The sequence below is a fragment of the Heloderma suspectum genome, chromosome 3 (genome assembly GCF_057233095.1).
Source record: "Heloderma suspectum isolate Gila_16-S chromosome 3, 16-S_ref, whole genome shotgun sequence".
NCBI classification, from domain to species: Eukaryota; Metazoa; Chordata; class Lepidosauria; order Squamata; family Helodermatidae; genus Heloderma; species Heloderma suspectum.
This window is the reverse complement of record NC_139460.1, coordinates 21,294,393-21,311,794: the sequence shown is the minus strand read 5'-3', so window position 1 is coordinate 21,311,794 and position 17,402 is coordinate 21,294,393. Positions and strand designations below refer to the sequence as shown.

The following is a 17,402-nucleotide window of genomic DNA, read 5'->3' as shown; positions in this document are numbered from 1 at the left end:
CATAGGCTCAGGTTCCAAGTTCCACTGAATGAAATGGGACATGTTAGTCATGTAACTAGATTGTACCATTGGTTTAATGGAACTTAGTTGAGACTGGCTAGATTGGGGCCTGTACTTTAGTAGTTCAGTTGTTCTAATTACTGTAATTTAATTTATATCTTTCTTTCCAAATTCAATGACTTCCCCAAGATGGCTCACAATATGTTTGAGAGTGCTCCAGAATTCTTCCTGGAGTTTACTTTCTAAAGAGGGAAGTGCTAGGGTGGCCATGTGTCCTATTTTACAGAGAACAGTCCTCTATTTGATGGGTTGCCAGGTCAACATTTGGTTCAAAGTTGAACAGCCATAAGAAGGGAAAACAGCGGGGGCCTTGAAGTTGCTCACTGAGAGTTTAGCAGACTGAACAGGCACATAGGTGGTCACTTGGTCACAGTCTTTCCCACTATGATGAGATGTATTGCATTTCTATTTAAATTATAGTAGTGTTTTCTAAATTTTCATTTATACATAGAAATTTGCATATGCAAATATCATGCAAACTGGTGCCCACTTTTGTCCTCTTTTTTGGTGACGCATTTTCTGTTTGGGGGCCATGAGTAGGTAGCAACCTTAAAGGTGGCAACGTTCACATCTGCCAGGAAGCCACGCCCTTTGACCTGGAAACACAACTTCATTGGTCAGTACCTTTCCTCTTTGCTCGCCGCCTCCACCTTCTTCTCTGCCCAGTCCTTGTCAGGAGCATAGTCCCACTCCATTTCTTCCGCAGCGATGTAATATGTCTTCATAACCCCATAGTGCCTCCCATCATGTGACATCTTGCCACAGGGCTTAACTTCGTACAGCTGCTTCATCCCACCAGTAAAGTGATCGAATGTTCTGCAAACCACCTGGAAAGTCCCTGAAAGGAAATTAAGGCATTTAATCACAATGAAAGAATTTAGTGTTGTTATTGTTTTTATGATTGCACCTCAAATCACCAAGCAGTATCGCTGTGCAAAAAAATCAAAGAACCAAACAAGCCCACCTGCAAGCTTACAATCCAAAATTAAAGACAAGATACGTTATGGAGGAGTAAAAAGGAAGGACGTTCAGTTTGGAAAAGCCAGGGTCAATTCATGTGTGTTGAGGAGGCACTCAAATGTAAACCAAGGGAGGAAATCAAATCCTAGGGAAGTGGAAGGGCATTGCAATAGTAAGGAGCTGCAAGAGAAAAGGAAGGCTGGTAGGAAACAGAGAAGGAATCTTAGATTTAGCAAGAAGATTGGAACCCACAGTGTGAATGGTCCAAGCAGGAGCATGTAGCATATGCAAGGCATTTGGCAAAGTGTCGCATGATATCCTGATTAGCAAGCTAGTTAATTTTGGACTAGATGGCACTACAAGAGGTGGATCCACAGCAGGCTAGAGAATCGTACTCAAAGTACTCATCAATGGTTCCTCATCAAACTGGAGGGAGGTATTGAGTGGGGTGTCACAGGGTTTGGTCCTGGGCCCTGCACTCTTCAACATTTTAATTAAGGATTAGGAGCAAGAGGTGGGAGGAATGCTTATCAGATTTACAGAAGACACAAACTTGGGCGGGACAGCTAATACCTTTGAAGACAGAAACAAAATTCAAATCTATCTGGATAGGTTAGAAAACTGGGCAGAAAATAACAGAATGAAATTTAACAGACACAAGTGCAGAGTTCTTCATTTCAGAAAAAGAAATCAAATGCACAGGTATAAGATGGGGGATACTAGGCTTGACTGTGCTATGTGTGAAAAGGATCTTGGAGCTGTAGTCAGTTACAAGCTGAATATGAGTCAGCAGTGTTATGTGGCTGCTAAAAAGGCAAATGTAATTTTAGGTTGCATCAATAGAAGTACAGTTTCTAAATCACGGGAAATAATAGTAAGACATGAAATAATGGGATTAAGTTCTAGGAAGGCAGATTTAAGTCGAATATCAGGAAAAACTTTCTAATGGTAAGAGCAGTCAGATAATGAAACCAAGTGGCTAGGAAGATAATGGGCTCTCCATTGCTGCAGGTAATCAAGTGGAGATTGAACAGCCATCTCTTAGGGATGCTTTAAACTGGATTCCTGCACTGAGTAGGAAGACTTAATGGCCTAAATGGCCCCTTCCAGGTCTATGATTCTAAAGAAAGTTTAGGTTATTGTATGTATGTGTTCTATTTACATTGAACTGGCTTTTTTCTGTTGTAAACCAGTCTGGGTGTTTAGCTTGGAAAAAATGCGAGTAAGGGGAGACATGGCAGAGGTGTACAAATATATGCATGGTGTGGAAAAAGTGGATAGGGAGACATTTTTCATCCTCACTCATGATACTAGAACCCGGGGCCATCCCATGAAACTGACTGGTAGGACATTCAGGAAGAGAAAAGGAAGAATTTCTTCACACAGCACATAGTTAAACTATGGAGTTTGCTATCTCAAGATGTAGCGATGGCCCCCAATTTGGATGGCTTTAAAAGGGGACTGGACAAAGTCATGGAGGAGAAGGTTATCAACAGCTACTGATACTAATGGCTATATGCTACCTCCAGTATCAGAGGCAGTGTGCCTATGTACATCATGTGCACATAGATGTGTATATACATCTGCCTATGTACATCACTTGCTGGGGAACATGGGCAGGAAGGTGCTGTTCCACTCATGCCCTTCTTGTGGGTTTCCTGTGGGCAGCTAGTTGGCCACCGTGTGAACAGAATGCTGGACTAGATGGACCCTTGGTCTGATCCAGCACGGCTCTTATGTTCTCATGTTATTTTCTTGTGATAGCATTCTGTACTAACTGACGTTTCTGAGTCATTCTTAAGAACAGCCCCACACAGAGTGTATTACAGTAGTTCAGTCTGGATACAACTAGGGCATGGATAAATAATTGATTGAGGGACTGCTGCTTCAAAGTGGAGGTTCCAAGTATGGACAAAGTACAAACACCAAATCAACATCAGTACTTTGGTGTTTAAAAAAATGCTTCAGCATTTCATAACCAACAAAAATGCATTTTATGGCGCATTTTCAATTAACCCAAAGAGACAGCTTTGGTGCCCGGTAGGAGAAGGATACTGAAGTTCTGCTCCTACAACCTACCTACTCGGTCTGGCTGCATCAGGGCCGTTGACGCCGTATGAGGGAACAAAGCAAGGGTATCCCTTGTTGTCCCACTCAAGTGGATGGTGTTCCCTTGGAAATGAACACCGTGCATGTCCGTCTCGGTGCCTAGTCCAACCATATGCCAAGATACCTTGTCATCCTTACACATGGTGAGGCCGGGCAAGTTGCCAAACAAGTAGCCATTGACAGCTGAAGGGAGGAAGAGAAAACACTCAGCTTAGGAAAATTCCACTCATATCCTGCATTTGCAAATTAGAACTGCCTTTGCTCACAACTGTCTACTTGCCTCTGATGGGCTGTAGTCCACGGAAGCTTATGTCATAATAAATGTGTTAATCTTTAAGGTGTCACAAGACCCTTGGTTGCTTTTTGCAGCAACTGGCTAACACGGCAACCCTCTGGAAACCATCTCCTTAAGCCTTCCCAACGTTGGTGGCCTCCACATGTTTTGGACTGCAACTCCCATCATTCCCAGCTATATTAGCCGGGGAGGGCAGTAGGACCAAAGTGCATGGGCCATGCCTTTTTTTCTTTTTCTGCCACTCCCTCTTCTCTCCATTGACATCCCATTTCCTCTCTTTCCCCCCCTCTTTCCTAGTAGGCTGGCGGGGGCGGGGCGGGAACAGGAAGAAGACAGATCACTCTTGCCAGGGGTTTGAACAGACCACTTATAGGGCCTTTGAAATTAGGTCAAATTCTAGGGCCACAAATTGCCCACCCCTGAAATAGAAGAATGATGTGTGAAGCCCGCTGCAAAGCAGTGCCTTCTTTTCCCCAGTTCCCCTCCTGTCTTCACACACACACTCCAGTACTGCATCCTCCCACTTCTAGTTTACTGCTAAAGTTCTATTATCTGTGATAACTTCAGTTTCAGAGGATGCTATCTGATGAAGCTTAATTCGCCAGGTGGTGCTGATGGGAGTTGAACTCCAACAACCAGAGGCTGCCCACCTGTTGGCTCTCTAATACATAATCAACACTGTCCTCTGACAGTGCTGATCATATTTTAGGAAGCTCTGCAAGAATAGCATGAATGTTCATCCTTCTGCTACCATCACAGTTCCCTGGATAAGATGCAATCCACCCCCCACTGAGGGCATCTCTGCACCAAGGTTTTATCCCGCACCTTTACCAGGACTTCAGCTTCCAGGTTTTTTGCGGGATTAAGATTGGCTCCTTTACACATGCCTACACATGCTTTTTTTCAGGGATTTCCTTTTTCTGCAAGTTCTATATGTTTCGTTATACAGACACTAGATGGCGCTGTGGTATAGTGGAATTGTGCAATACATGCAGCCATTGTTGCGCTTCTAGAAAAAATGTCAGGCTTCCCCCAATCCTTAAAAAGAATGGAGATAAAGGTTATAAAGCATGGGAGACGCTGATGACATCATGTAAAGGACCTGCAAATGTCAGTGAGTGACAAATCATGAGCGCACAATAAAAGCTTTGGGTAGAGATGCCCTGAGATCAAGGACAGAGCTGCCATTATTTAGGGATGGATGGACTCACTCGCACCTGCCAAGCCACCGCTGCTGCCTGCCCCTGCTTGCTGGGCTGCACAAGCCCTGGAGGGCTTGACAAGCTGTCTGGGAGCACCCTGCAGCCACCTGCCCCTCGATGTGGACCACCATATTTACGCAAGATGCGGGCTCCATATTTCCATATATTTAATGTTACACAAAATGGCAGCCATATAGGGCCATTTCTGCAACATTAGAAGCAGGCTGGGGAACGCTAGGAGCTGTAGGACTTTTTTCTGTCTAAACATGCATAGGATTGCACCCTACGTTGCTCCGAGTGCATTATCCGAGTGATGTCTTGTTTATCATGAAATTTTATTTTATTTGAAAATAAAGTTAGCAAAATAAAGGCAACATAAAGGAGAACATAGATAATAATAAATCAAGATGACTAAAGAAAGAAAGGAATGTACTAATTATAATTCTTAAGTCTATGACTGATATGCTTATGGAACATCTATATTAAAACACCCTAAGTAGGAGCACAACGCCCAAGGAAATGGTAAAAATACCATTTATACAGCATATAAAAGGAGTGTGTGTGAGTGTGTGTTATTTTGTGTGTATCAGGGTGCAATCCTATGGGTTGTGCCCTCCATGATCATAAGCCCCTGAATTTGGAGGCTTATGATCATCTTATGCAGGGCAAGAGGACCATGCTGTCTCGCCCTGCATTTTTGCTAGATGGTCAATTTTGCCTGTCTAGCTGGGGCTGTGCAGAGGGGGAGAGAAGGAGGCTGGGGCAGCCAGAGGATTTTTTGTAAGCCTGCTGCCCTGGTCCCCTCCCCTCCCCGCTCACAGAACTGCTCCCTCTCTATGAGCTCATGTTTGAGAGCTCACAGATGCGGCCAGGGGTTCTCTCCCTCCCGGCTGCGAGAGGGAGGGGGCAGGGAGCTCCAGTTCCCAGGTCATAGTGATGTTGACAACCTCAGCACTGGGAATCCAAACAATGCTGTGCCCCACCCCCGACTCAGTCTAGGGGCCATAGGATTGCTCCCTAAGGGTGCAATCCTATGCATGTTTAGACAGAAAAAGTCCTACAGCTCCCAGCATTCCCAGAATGTTGGGAATTGTAGGACATTTTTCTGTCTAAACATGCATAGGATTGCTCCCTAAGTGTGCAATCCTATGCATGTTTAGACAGAAAAAGTCCTACAGCTCCCAGCATTCCCAGAATGTTGGGAATTGTAGGACATTTTTCTGTCTAAACATGCGGATTGTGCCCTAAGTCAGAAAAAATATAGAAACTCTACTTGGTTGGAATTTGATGGGCTTCACCACAGGAAATAAATGGAAACCATATCTTTCTTACAGTTAGGACCCCTTGCTTGCTGCACTTGCTGAGTAAATTTATACATAGTCATAGTTTCCCAAATTTCATCAACCTATTGCTCTTTAGTTGGTTTCTTCGGAGACTTCCAGTTATATGCTATACATGCTGTGTACAATTGCTTGAGAAGGTTTTCATGCAGGAATCCAGGATCAGTAGGTTCAAACAGATGAAGGAGCATAGCTTTGGGGGTTACCCTGGTCTAACAGGAAGAAATTCCTGACAGTAATCAGCAACCAATGCATTGTTATTACGGTGCCATTTCAGCCCACAGGAATGCTATAGCTCACAAAACTCAGCTCTCAGGTTCATAGGACATGCATTAAATTGGATGTATTAATTATCTGGTGGAGGCAGAGACTCCACCTAGAGAACACGATTAAAGCTTGCATGCTTTGAAATTAACAGTGCCCAAGCATCCCCTTCATGGATCACTGCCTTGTTGTGGCGAAGGGGCTTGCGTAACTCAGTGAAGCCATAAGCTATGCCGTGCAGGGCCACCCAAGACGGACAGGTCATGGCAGAGAGTTCTGACAAAATGTGGTCCACTGGAGAAGGAAATGGCAACCCACTCCAGTATTCTTGCCAAGAAAACCCCATGGAACGTATCACAAGGCTAGAAGAGATGACGCCGGAAGATGAGCCCCTCAGGTCGGAAGGTGTCCAATATGCTACTGGGGAAGAGCAGAGGGTATTTCCAAGTAGCGCCAGAAAGAGTGAAGCGGCTGGGCCAAAGCCGAAAGGACACTCAGCTGTGGATGTGTCTGGTGGTGAAAAGAAAATCCGATGCTGTAAAGAACAATATTGTTTAGGAACCTGGAATGTCAGATCAATGAATCAAGGTAAGCTGGAGGTGGTCAAACAGGAGATGGCAAGATTGAACATCGACATCTTGGGAATCAGCGAACTAAAATGGACAGGCATGGGCGAATTTAATTCAGGTGACCATCGTATCTACTATTGTGGGCAAGAATCCCTTAGAAGAAATGGAGTAGCGCTCATAGTCAACAAAAGGGTGGGAAAAGCAGTACTGGGGTACAATCTTAAAAATGATAGAATGATCTCAGTACGAATCCAAGGCAAACCATTCAACATCACAGTAATTCAAGTCTATGCCCCAACCACTGAGGCCGAAGAAGCTGAGGTTGATCGGTTCTATGAAGACCTACAACACCTTCTAGAACTAACACCAAAAAAAGATGTCCTCTTCATCATAGGGGATTGGAATGCTAAAGTAGGAAGTCAAGAAATCACCGGGATAACAGGCAGGCATGGCCTTGGTGTACAAAATGAAGCAGGACAAAAGCTAATAGAGTTTTGCCAAGAGAACATGCTGATCATAGCAAACACTCTTTTCCAACAGCACAAGAGGCGACTCTACACATGGACGTCACCAGATGGTCAATATCGAAATCAGATTGATTATGTCCTTTGCAGCCAAAGATGGAGAAGCTCCATACAGTCAGTCAAAACAAGACCTGGAGCTGACTGTGGCTCAGATCATGAGCTTCTTGTTGCACAATTTCGGCTTAAATTGAAGAACGTGGGGAAAACCACTAAACCATTCAGGTATGACCTAAATCATATCCCTGATGAATATACAGTGGAGGTGAGGAATAGATTTCAGGGATTAGACCTGATAGACAGAGTGCCTGAGGAACTATGGACGGAGGTCCGTAACATTGTTCAGGAGGCAGCAACGAAATCCGTCCCAAAGAAAAAGAAATGCAAGAAAGCCAAGTGGCTGTCTGATGAGGCTTTACAAGTAGCTGAGGAAAGAAGGGAAGCGAAAAGCAAGGGAGAAAGGGGAAGATATACCCAACTGAATGCAGAGTTCCAGAGAATAGCAAGGAGAGACAAGAAGGCCTTCTTAAATGAACAATGCAAAGAAATCGAGGAAAACAACAGAATGGGAAAGACTAGAGATCTCTTCAAGAAAATTGGAGATCTCAAGGGAACGTTTTGTGCAAAGACGGGCATGATAAAGGACAAAGAAGGCAGGGACCTAACAGAAGCAGATGAGATTAAGAAGAGGTGGCAAGAATACACAGAAGAACTATACAGGAAAGATCTGAATGTCCCTGATAGCCATGATAGTGCGGTCACTGAACTTGAGCCGGACATCCTCGAGAGTGAAGTCAAGTGGGCCTTAGGAAGCATTAGTAACAACAAAGCTAGCGGAGATGACAGTATTCCAGCTGAGCTATTTAAAATCCTAAAAGATGATGCTGTTAAAGTGCTGCATTCAATATGCCAACAAATCTGGAACACTCAACAGTGGCCACAAGACTGGAAAAGGTCAGTTTACATTCCAGTTCCAAAGAAGGGCAACGCCAAAGAGTGTTCAAACTACCGCACAATTGCGCTCATTTCACATGCCAGCAAGGTGATGCTCAAAATCCTACAAGCTAGGCTTCAGCAGTATGCGAACCGAGAACTACCGGAAGTACAAGCTGGGTTTCGAAGAGGCAGAGGAACTAGAGATCAAATCGCCAACATTCGCTGCATCATGGAGAAAGCAAGAGAATTCCAGAAAAACGTCTATTTCTGCTTCATTGACTACGCTAAAGCCTTTGATTGTGTGGATCACAACAAACTGTGGCAAATTCTTAAAGTGATGGGAGTACCAGACCACCTTACCTGTCTCCTGAGAAACCTGTACGAGGGTCAAGAAGCAACAGTAAGAACCAGACATGGAACAACCGATTGGTTCAAAATTGGGAAAGGAGTACGACAAGGCTGCATATTGTCACCCTGCTTATTTAACTTATATGCAGAGTACATCATGAGAAATGCCGGGTTGGATGAATCAGAGGTCGGAATTAAGATTGCCGGGAGAATTATCAACAACCTCCGATATGCAGACGATACCACCCTAATGGCAGAAAGCGAAGAGGATCTCAAGAGCCTCTTGCTGAGGGTGAAAGAGGAGAGTGCAAAAGCTGGTTTGAAACTCAACATTAAAAAAACTAAGATCATGGCATCTGGCCCTATCACTTCCTGGCATATAGAAGGGGAAGAAATGGAAGCAGTGACAGATTTTACTTTCTTGGGCTCCAAGATCACCGCAGACGGTGACTGTAGCCATGAAATTCAAAGACGCTTGCTCCTTGGGAGGAAAGCTATGGCAAACCTAGACAGCATAGTAAGAAGCAGAGACATCACCTTGCCAACAAAGGTCCGTCTAATCAAAGCTATGGTTTTCCCAGTAGTAATGTATGGCTGTGAGAGCTGGACTATAAGGAAGGCTGAGCGCCGAAGAATTGATGCTTTCGAACTGTGGTGCTGGAGAAGACTCTTACGAGTGCCCTGGACTGCAAGGAGGTCAAATCAGTCCATCCTCAAGGAAATCAACCCTGAGTGCTCATTGGAAGGACAGATAATGAAGCTGAAGCTCCAATATTTTGGCCACCTAATGCGAAGAGAAAACTCCCTGGAAAAGACCCTGATGCTGGGAAAGACTGAAGGCAAAAGGAGAAGGGGACGGCAGAGGATGAGATGGCTAGATAGCATCACGGATGCAATGAATATGAACTTGAGCACGCTCCGGGAGAGAGCGCAGGACAGGAAGGCCTGGCGTGCTATGGTCCATGGGGTCACGAAGAGTCGGACACGACTGAACGACTGAACAACAACAACAACAACAACAACAAGCAAGCATCATTTGCCTAGCCCAAGCAAGTAGCATTGCCCCCTTCTGACACATAGACCACGACCCCATTCCATCCATACAATCTCATGCATCACGAAAGAAAAACTTCTGTTTTAATTCTGAAATTACATTTTCTACATTTCTGAAATGACACACTGGGGCTTTTCTACTATACCCCAAAAGACCATTCCCACTTTGTGCTATTTTTATTTAACCTAATGTCCAGCTTGAAGAACAGTCCTACAAAGCCTGCTAACTATTTTGTAACGTTTTGGTTAGTCCTAATAAAAGATACCTTGGTGATATTTTGATTTTTTAAAAATTCTATTGTAACAACTCAGCTCAAACATTTTATAAATAGACCAACTAACTTTAAAGCTTTATTTTTGCATTTTTTTCCCTTGCAAATCATGTATTCTCTCTCCAAAATCAATTTATCTTGCAAGTTTCATTTCATTTATTATACTTCTATACTGCTGCACAGCCGAAGCTCTCTGGGCTATTGACAAAAATGTTCACAGACAATAGACAAAATAGCTAGGTAGTTTTTGCTTCTTTTTGTTCCCTTTGTTTAGCCTCCTCATGTTTTTGGCTGCCTGATTTAAAGCCAGATACAGCAGTATAGTGTGTGTGCGTGTGTGCATGCGTGTGTCTCTACTAGGCATTTATTCATATATAGTTTAGGTCTATAGATTGGCACCACTGGTCCCACTGTCAGTGTGTCTGATTATTATAGTGCAGGGTATGTAACCTGGTCCCTTCCAGGTGTTTGGACCACAAGTCCCATTAGACCCAGCCAAAATGGGCAATCTGTAGGAGTTGTAGTCCAAAGCAGGTTGCCTTTCCCTGTTATAATGCTTCGCCCCTCCCTCCTGTTGAGGAACTCTGGGTCTGCTAGTTCTTGAGAGTGCAAAGGGAAGCATCCATCTCTCTGTCTCTCAAACTACAAGTCCGGGGGGGGGGGGATCTTCATGACAACGGAATGAGAAATGTAGTGGGAGTATTATCTGGACTTTCATGGAATCGACTTTGATCCATCAGGGACACATGAAGCAAGGAAAGCCGAGTGTACTGTACTTTAAAAAACCACTTTTCACAGGTCACACAGCACTGGAAAGCAACATACTTCCGGGATGGGTCGAGGGGAATAGAACTGAACATCGTCAACCTGGCAGGTGCTGCTCAACCAATGAGGGAGGCTTGTTTCCTGCTCCTGTTTCCTGCCCCTGTCCAGGTTCCCCCCGGCTACCACGTTATTATCTTCAATAGCATCTGAAGGCTGTCCATGAGAGCACCCCACCAGTGCAATTTCACCTCATTCCAGCCAACAGTCAGGGAGTTAGAGCTCCCACCCCCTTTCTCCTTTTCTTGGGAGTAAATATGGGGATATAGCCCTTTACCCATTGACATTCTGCAGCCTGTTTTGCCCAGTCATAAAACCCCAGTTGCACACTTTCAGGGGGTAAATACAGCAATCTAGCTGCTTCACCTATTCTCAGTCCGCAGCCTCTGTTGCCTGCTTTCCCCCCATTGAGAATCCGTAGCGTCTTTTTTCCCATTGAAAAAATCAGAGTCGCGCTGTTTCACATACTAGCAATCTAGCGAGAGGAGGTAGCTAAGAGTGGGAGCCTGCAGTCCCAGTATTACGCTGTATCCCTATGGCGATACAGTGAAAACTAAAGAATGCAGGAAAGGGAGGAGAGGAGGCGGCCAGCAGAGGCAGCAGCAGCGCTACCAGAGGGAGGCAACTCGAGCCAGCCCTTTTCCTCTCCCTCTGTGCAGAGAAGCAGCAAAGTAACACAAGCATCAGAGAAGGCTCTCAAGGGGGACAGGTGGGGAAATGGAGGCTAGTTACTCCTACTGGCGAAAAGGAAATACAGCGCGACTCTGAAGGCACAGAAGAGTGCTCTACCGCTTTGATGAGTTGGAAAGGCAGGCTAGTTACTCTAGGTTACCGAGGTCACGGCCAGGTGAAAAACACACCCCCAGGAATGCCCGATCATACAGAATATAAAGCAGAGGGATAGGCACACAGCAGCTGAACTGTAGGGGAGCCGAATTAAAGAGGAAAAAAAAAACAGAGTAAAAGTACTCTGCAATTTTTATACGGCTTCCCCACAGGTAAAATCTGGGGTGGCTGCGGACTGGCCATGATGTCATGTGCCACAAAGGACCTCCAAATGGTCCCAATCTGCAGCAAATCACCCATGAAGACAGGCCCCTGGTTGGCTGTGGCTGGGTTCATGTGCCTTTCGTGAAAATGAAATGCATCTAAAGAAAGACAGCAATCAACTCACTCCACAAAATCCAAGGGCAAATATAATCATACTCACCCACTATCTAACCACAATTCCTTGTTTTGTATTCATATTTAATGAATTTAAAGTAGAGTCCTCCTGAACCAATGGCTCGAAGTGAACAGAAGAGTGTGTTATTCAGGCAATTATTTTTAATATAATTGAGCAGGAAGGTACTTACTTTCTAGTGGTATGGAAGAGTTTTTTTTAATAAATGATGCTCCAGGAATGGTTTAGAAACATTTGAGGCTACACAGGTGCTGAGGAGAAGTTGATCTGAACTTCTTCTAAACTGGCTGTAGCCTGCGTTTACTGTCTCCAATACTAAATGCTGTGTTGCCACGCTTTCTCTATATAAGGCAACTCCGTTGTAAGTCACATCAGACTTTCCAACGGGGCTAAAGTTGACATTTGGGGAAACCATGTGCACCTTAAGTCCTGTTAATCTATAAAATGGGAGTGGAAGGGTCTGCTTGTTACAGAAGGAGGAGCATGAAATCATGGATGTCTGCAGTGGGATGCAGGGGGTAGTTGCCACCTTAGAAAAAGCCATAATCTTAGGATTCCCCCCCCCCTCTTTCTTTTGAAAGCGAGTCTCTAGCCCAGTAGTCGGCAACTTCTACAGGTCTGGGAGCCAATTCCCTGCACTGAACCCTCCAGGGGCTACACCCCTCTCTGCCACTGCTACAGTTGCTGCCACTGCACAATCACATTTCAGCAGCAAATACAGCAGGGGTGACAGTGGGGCCTGCAAAAATAACCCTACCTCATGTTGCCCATCGCTGCTCTGGCTTTTATACATCCTGAGATACAAGTGTTGGGTACCCGGGACAGATTGGGGATTCTGTTGGTGTACCGCCCACCCCGCTGCCCATCAGACTCCCTGCCTGAGCTGACGGAGGTGGTCTCGGACTTGGTGTTGAGGACCCCTAGGATGATGGTCCTGGGGGATCTCAACTTCCATGCCGAGGCCGCTGTATCTGGGGCGGCTCAGGACTTCATGGCCGCCATGACAACCATGGGGCTGTCCCAACATGTCATCGGCCCAACGCATATAAAAGGACACACGCTTGATCTGGTTTTCTCGACTGGGCAGGAGGATGGTGATCTGAAAGTGGAGGAATTAACATCTGTCCCTTTGTCATGGTCAGATCACTTCCTGCTGAGGTTTAGACTCCTGGCAGCCTTTCCCCTCTGCAAGGGTGGGGGACCTATTAAAATGGTCCGCCCCTGGAGATTAATGGATTCCGATGGATTCCAGAGGGCTCTGGGGGATTTTCCTGCTGGTATGGCTGGTGCTCCTGTTGAAGCCCAGGTCGCTCTGTGGAATGCAGAGATGACTTGGGCGGTTGACACGATCGCGCCCAAGCGCCCTCTCCCTCTGAGCAGAGCCCGGCCAGCTCCTTGGTATACACCTAACCTGAGGGCAATGGAGCAAGAGGGGAGACGGCTAGAACGCAGGTGGAGGAAAACTCGTGCTGAGTCTGACCGAACACAGGTAAGAGCCCACTATCGAGCCTACTCTGTGGCGGTGAGGGTGGCAAAGAGACAGTTCTTTTCCACCAGCATTGCATCTTCTCAGTGTCGTCCAGCGGAGCTTTTCCGAGTGGTTCGGAAAGCCCTTCATGGCTTATTAAATCAAACAAGGAGGGGTTGTCCGGCTGGGTCCAGGAGGTTGTAAATTCCTCCTTGAGAGAGGGAGTGGTGCCTGCCGCTTTAAAAGAGGCAGTAATTAGACCACTCCTGAAAAAGCCTAACCTGGACCCAGAGGATGTTAACAATTATGGGCCAGTGGCCAACCTCCCCTTCCTGGGCAAGGTGCTTGAGCGGGTGGTTGTAGGACAGCTCCAGGCACTGTTGAATGAAACGGATTATCTAGATCCATTTCAATCGGGCGTCAGGCCTGGTTTTGGAATGGAAACTGCTTTGGTCGCCCTGTGGGATGACCTCTGCCGGGAGAGGGACAGGGGGAGTGCGACCCTGTTGATTCTCCTGGACCTCTCAGCGGCTTTCGATACCATCGACCATGGTATCCTTCTGGATAGGTTGTTTGGGTTGGGAGTTGGGGGCACTGCACTACAGTGGTTCTGCTCCTACTTGGATGGCCAATTCCAGAAGGTGGTGCTGGGAGATTATTGCTCTGTGCCATGGCAATTGTGCCATGGGGTTCCACAGGGCTCTATTTTATCCCCCATGCTGTTTAACATCTACATGAAACCGCTGGGGGAGGTTATCCGGAGGTGTGGGCTGAGGTGCCATCAATATGCAGATGACACCCAGCTCTACCTCTCTTTCTCATCAAAACCAGGTGAGGCAGTGGCTGTTCTGAATCAGTGCCTGGGCACAGTAATGGACTGGATGAGGGCTAATAAACTGAAACTCAATCCAGACAAGACGGAGGTACTGTTAGTGGGTGGTTCGTCTGCCCGGCTAGGTGATATTCAACCTGTTCTGGAGGGGGTTGCACTCCCCCTAAAGGATCAGATTCATAGTTTGGGGGTGCTGTTTGATCCAGAACTGTCACTTGAGGCACAGGTGAACTCAGTGGCAAGGAAGAACTTTTTATCAGCTTAGGCTGGTATACCAACTACGCACTTATCTGGACAGAGATAGCCGAGCTACAGTTATCCATGCTCTGATAACTTCTCATCTGGATTACTGCAATGAGTTATATGTGGGGCTGCCTTTGAAAACAGTCCGGAAACTTCAGCTGGTCCAAAATAGGGCAGCAAGATTGTTAACAGGGACTGGCCTGCGAGCTCATATTACGCCAGTACTTTTCCAGCTGCACCAGCTGCCAGTCCATTTCCAGGCCCGATTCAAAGTGCTGGTGTTAACATTCAAAGCCCTTAACGGCTTGGGGCCAGGTTACCTGAAGGATCGCCTCCTCCCATATGTGCCTGCCCGGACCTTAAGATCATCATCAGCGGCCCTTCTCCGTGAGCCCCTGCCAAAGGAAGTGAGGCGGGTGGCTACTAGGAGGAGGGCTTTTCTGCTGTGGCACCCCGGCTCTGGAATGAGCTCCCTAGTGAGGTTCGCCTGGAGCCTACATTGTATTCCTTTCGGCGCCAGGTGAAGACCTTTTTATTTTCCCAGGCATTTTAGCATTTTAGCTTTCTAAATTTTTATCTTTGCTGTTTTAAATCTGTATTTTAAACTCCTGCACTGCTGCTAGGTTTTATTGTGGTTGTATTGTTATATTGTGGTTTTAATGTTCTATATATTTTAAATTGTTTTATTGTGTGTTGTTTGGTTTTAATTTTTGTGAACCGCCCAGAGAGCTTCGGCTATTGGGCGGTATAGAAATAAATAAATAAATAAATAAATAAAGAAAGAAAGTTAAAAAGTGTAGGCACTATTCTGCCCAGTCACTTTGTGAGAAATGAGTCTGTTCTCGCCTTTCAGTGTTTTTAGCCAATGAATGAAGTCACAGGCAATGACTGACACAACAATATTCAGGAGACGGAAGCAGGACTGTGGCTGAGGGAGTGTTGGTTATGCCAGCCTTCCAAAATAGCCCAGTGTTGTGAAACCCATTTTGCTGGGGGGAGAGGGGAATTGGAATAGCATATGACAACTTTGCAATTTAGACCAGTGTTGTTATCCAGGCTCCTAGTGTGTAGTTTTGGGGGGGTGAGGAGTGGGGATGGAACTATGATGCTGATTGTAGCAGCACTGACATTAATTAATAGCTGGAAAGAGTGAAGGAAACCAGGGAAAAAACTGAGAGTTACAGCCAGAGGTGGAGAGACCACTGAGAAACAATGGAGAGATAGACCTGGTATAAAAATTTCTCAGAGATCAGGTCTACCCACCTCTGTAGACCTGATGCCCAGGCCTCGGCACTACTCTGTGATTAGATCAACCAGAAATGGGAGACCTAGGGTGGCCAGTTACACACTGTGACAAAAGAGGACACAGGGTTGCACAAAACGTACATATGCTAATGTATCTTATAGATGCAAATTTAGAAATAATTACTATAATTTAAATAGAAATCCAGTACATCTCACTATAGTGGGGGAGACTGACCAGGTGACCTATATGCCTGCTCAGCCTGCCAACCATGTGATAACTGTTCATGGCCCCCGGTTCTCCCTTCTTATGGTTTCTTATGGCTTTTTCTCTTTAAACCTGACTTGGACTGGACAGCCCTTCAAATAGAGGTCATATTTGAACAGAGGACTATCCTGTGTAAAGCTGGGCACCTGCCCACCCTAGGTAGACCTCTTCTCTGACGCTAATTACATCTATATATACTTTACTCTCACCAACCCCACACCAGGAAAAATTCCTGAGGATGCTTATGCTTGAACTTGACATTTAATTCTCACACTCCTTTTGCCACTGGAAGATGCGCCACTGGAATGTTGGATAATAGGAACAACTCTGCATACTTCCAGACACTAGGGGGTGATAAAGAACATGCTGCATCAACAGCCGCTTGTCATGTTCATTCCCCTTGTTGTCCTGTTCTTTTTTCCTGCTCCCTCCCCTTCCTCTGCCTCTGCAACAAGTGTTGTGTGGTCTCTCAAGAGAGGAAGCAAGTAACCCTATCTCATGCCTTTGCTTACTTACACTTATGCACCCAGAGCTAGGCAGTTCTTCTGGTTAAACAGTGTTAGATAGCCTTCTCTGATGGTGTGTATAAAAGCACTAATAAAATAAGCTGATTTGAACTGAACTGGCTCTAGCCTGTGTTTATTGCCCCCAATACTAAATGCTGTGTTGCCACGCTTTCTCTGTATAAAGCAACTCTGTTGTAAGTCACACTAGACTTTCCAACATGGAAGAGTAAATCTACATCACACCATGAAAAATGGGTCACGGATGTACTAGCACAGGCAGCCTTGCAATATTCAGCCTTCGTGAGACAACAACTTTGTGTAACTATATACAGTTTAGATGCCCTGCAGGTCACGCTTAAAGAAACACTTCTCATACTAGTACATACTTGAGTCCACTGATGCAGGAGCAAGACAGCCATAATATATTCATTGTGATGATTCATTTTGTATCTTGTGTTTGTACTCTTTCTTTTCTCTCATTCCTTTTATCTGCTATTGTATCTGAACATTGAAGTGGTGGCAAGGAAGACATCATAATGTTCCCTCCCGCACACATCTGATTTTACCATGACAAAAGACACATTATTCACCATAACAATATGGTTTGTTGTTTACTTTTAAGATCAGAACAAATTATGACTATGTTTGCAGGTAAGATGGAGGGAAGAGAATGAGGGAAATTGAGGGAAGAGAGGGCTTGGACAGTTTATTTGTATAAAATAAAAAGCCCTTTAATAAAATGTTGATAGCAAAAAAGCAAACAGAGCTTGAGGGGAAGGGGAATGGAACCCAACTCTCCCCTTCCTCATCTCAATGTGATCCATAGTCATAAGCAATTTTTTCCCTGCTCAGTTCTCCTCTGGTATCAGAACCAGGCTGGAGGGAAACTGTTTAAAAGAAACACAGCGT

General features: G+C 45.4%; 1 protein-coding gene across 2 annotated transcripts in view; it reads right to left on the bottom strand.

Moving 5' to 3' along the window:
* Window positions 1-17,402, bottom strand: part of HEPHL1 (hephaestin like 1) — an 87,962-nt gene that overhangs the window by 31,733 nt on the left and 38,827 nt on the right. For both annotated transcript variants that reach the window (XM_084842607.1, XM_084842608.1), the window contains exons 11-12: window positions 3,100-3,312; window positions 685-898 (exon numbers count right to left, since the gene is read on the bottom strand). In XM_084842607.1, coding sequence (XP_084698733.1) covers window positions 685-898; window positions 3,100-3,312 — 427 coding nt within the window. The remainder of the gene's footprint in view (window positions 1-684; window positions 899-3,099; window positions 3,313-17,402) is intronic.